Here is a 2,780-nt window from a genome sequence, read left to right on the forward strand (position 1 = left end):
AATTGAATTAAATTGGAGTTGAAGTAGTTTTCGATTTTTTGGTCACATGCCTTCCCATATCGCAACGTTTCGAAGGAACATCGACATAATATCGATTGATCTGCGCTGTGTGATCATTTCACAAGAGTTTTTGGGTAAAAATGAGACCTATGGGGTTGGCGACTATGTTTCAAATATCACTGTCAAGACACTGCAGAAATACAAAGATGGTTTCTACAACACTGTTTCAGGGGAAATAAAATCCAGCAACTCTCCATGGTCATTGATACTAGAATACCGTCTGTAATGATGGAAACTGATGAATCTTCCTATTGACTATATCAAATTTCAAGAAATTTTTAAATGAGCATGCACCCGCTTCAAAGAATTCGACTTGGTTGTGAGCAATGGGCAAGCATGGTGATTTATTCAAACTTTATTCCAATTCGACGAGGCTGAATCGTTAATTTGCTTTTCACAATCACAGAATGGCAACACTTGCCTACAGCTCGAAACGAACGATAGTACGAAGCATTGAACATAATATTCAAAGCGTCAATGACAATCAACCATCATTAGTGCGTTATCATTGCGAAGCTTATATTCATTATGATGTTGCTCGTAATTTTGGTGTTGTTTGGAATTTCCGAACGCTACTACTGCGCACCATTTTATATCGATCCTGATACCATTATTAAGCCGGAGCATGTCCAACGGGACGATTTAGAGCGAGGTGACGAAGTTACAGCTCCAGTAGATCCCAGGCCACCACCAGAAATTTCGGATCAGGAAGCACAGGTAAAAACCAATCAACTTCCCTACCGTAATTTTACTATTAACAATGCAAATCGAACAGGAAGTCCTTAATGAGATCGGATTTCTGGATGGGATGAACTCTTCTTACGACGTTCTAACTAGATTGGATCATACTAAGGACGATGCGGTGGCTACTGCACTGAGAAAGTTTCAGCGGCGTTATCAGCTGCCTGAATCCGGACTACTAGATGACGACACCAAGCGTCTCCTAGCCGCCCCGCGTTGTGGACTCGCTGAGTTGAACACAGTGCAAGATAGGTGGACGAAACAGTTGCTAACGTACAGGATTAGAAGCTTTCCCAAGAGCTTTGAACCAGCAATAGCAAGGCAGCTGATCAGATCAGCGTTCGAACAGTGGAGTAAGCATACCAATTTGAATATTGTTGAAGTTTCGGGAACGACTGCTGATATCTATGTAAGTGATGAGCCAGCAGTACATCGTGATCGCCTGGGGCAAGAGTGTATCTTTCAGCGGAACACCACGCTGGCGCATGCTTTCTTTCCGGAGGTCGGTGATATTCACTATAACCGCGATCGCAGTTACTCGGAGGAAGAATTTCTCAGTGCCTCTATGCACGAGATTGGTCATTCGTTGGGTTTAGATCATACCACTTCCAGGTCGTCAATTATGTTTCCGATGCACATTAGATACCACACGGAAATTCCTGAGGAGGATCGTGAAGCACTGCAAGCCTTGTATGGAGTTCGGCGGATTTTCAAACAAGGTGTTCCTTTCGCTACCGCGAAAAAAACTCCATCGCTTTGCTCACTAAACAAAATCGATACCATTCTGAACGATCATACCGGCCAGACGTTCATTTTCGCGGGAGAACACTACTTCGCTTTGGGTGAGCGAAATCCCGAGGGACGTTTAATATCATCCAAGTGGCCGAGGCTTCCGGCAAACATCGACGCAGCGTTTACCTGTCGAAATAAGAAAACATTTTTCTTCAAGGGTAGTAAGCTGTGGGTTTACGCTGATCACCAACTGGAGGCAGGCTATCCGAAGTTGATCGCTGACGAGTTGCCCGGATTGCCGAATCATCTGGATGCGGTGTACGTTACAAAAGGTGGTAGTATTTTAGCGATTCGGAAGAAGCAATACTGGTTCTATAATCCCACCAAGCGACCCCAAGTGAGCGCTCATTTTCCTAGGTTGATTTATGACTTTCGGAACATGCCCACGAATATGGATGCCGCGTTGTTTCACACCGACGGGATTGTCTATTTTTTCAAAAATCGGGAATATTTTACGATGGATATGGTGAATTTTACTGTAAGTGCGGGTAGTCCGCTCATAGATAAATGGTTTAAATGTTAGGCCGTTAGTTTGAATGTATTTTCAGAGACAAATACATAGTACAATTGATTTTGTTTTTTTGAAAATATCGCAACTAATATAGTTTGTTGGTTAAACCTATCCCTCCCCCTCAATTAAAAATAATAAATTGAAGCTGACTAGTTTACTTAAATATACCTAATTATTATTTTAGAAGAGTAATTAGATATCTGACGATTAAAATACGCACACTAAGCTCACGCATTTTCATACTACCACCTTAAGCCCAGAAGCGGCTCATTTTCCACCCAATTCAAATATTAAAATGGCACAATACCAACGCAGCTGAACAAGTCTATTGTCTGATCAGTACTTGGAGAATCGATTGTTTTAAGCATCAGGGGAAACATTAGAAAATAGTGGAAATGGGATCTTGTAACTGAGCTATTCCATAGCAAATCTGTAAGCGAGTAGGTTCGACCCTATCCTTAGAAAAGATGGAATTTTGAGTTCCGCATGCTACTCATCAGTAACTGACACCGACTTGCTGTCCGTTTGACGATAAATCCAAGCTGACACCAAATTGGCGCCAGTTAGGCACAAAATCCAAACACTTCACAATCGGACACTTTCTTATTTTCCTCTATAAGAATTAAACATATTTCATAGTTCCAGGCAATTGGCTCTCATGCCAGAAGATAGGGGA

General features: G+C 42.1%; 1 protein-coding gene across 1 annotated transcript; it reads left to right on the forward strand.

Moving 5' to 3' along the window:
- The first annotated feature begins 551 nt into the window (after nt 1–551).
- On the forward strand, nt 552–2,218 carry LOC131695309 (matrix metalloproteinase-19-like). Its single transcript, XM_058983777.1, has 2 exons — nt 552–777; nt 836–2,218. Exons 1-2 carry the CDS (start codon nt 589–591, stop codon nt 2,114–2,116), a joined length of 1,470 nt encoding a protein of 489 aa, XP_058839760.1. The 5' UTR covers nt 552–588; the 3' UTR covers nt 2,117–2,218.
- Nucleotides 2,219–2,780: the final 562 nt, after the last annotated feature.

The sequence above is a fragment of the Topomyia yanbarensis genome, unplaced genomic scaffold, assembly GCF_030247195.1.
Source record: "Topomyia yanbarensis strain Yona2022 unplaced genomic scaffold, ASM3024719v1 HiC_scaffold_35, whole genome shotgun sequence".
Lineage (NCBI taxonomy): Eukaryota > Metazoa > Arthropoda > Insecta > Diptera > Culicidae > Topomyia > Topomyia yanbarensis.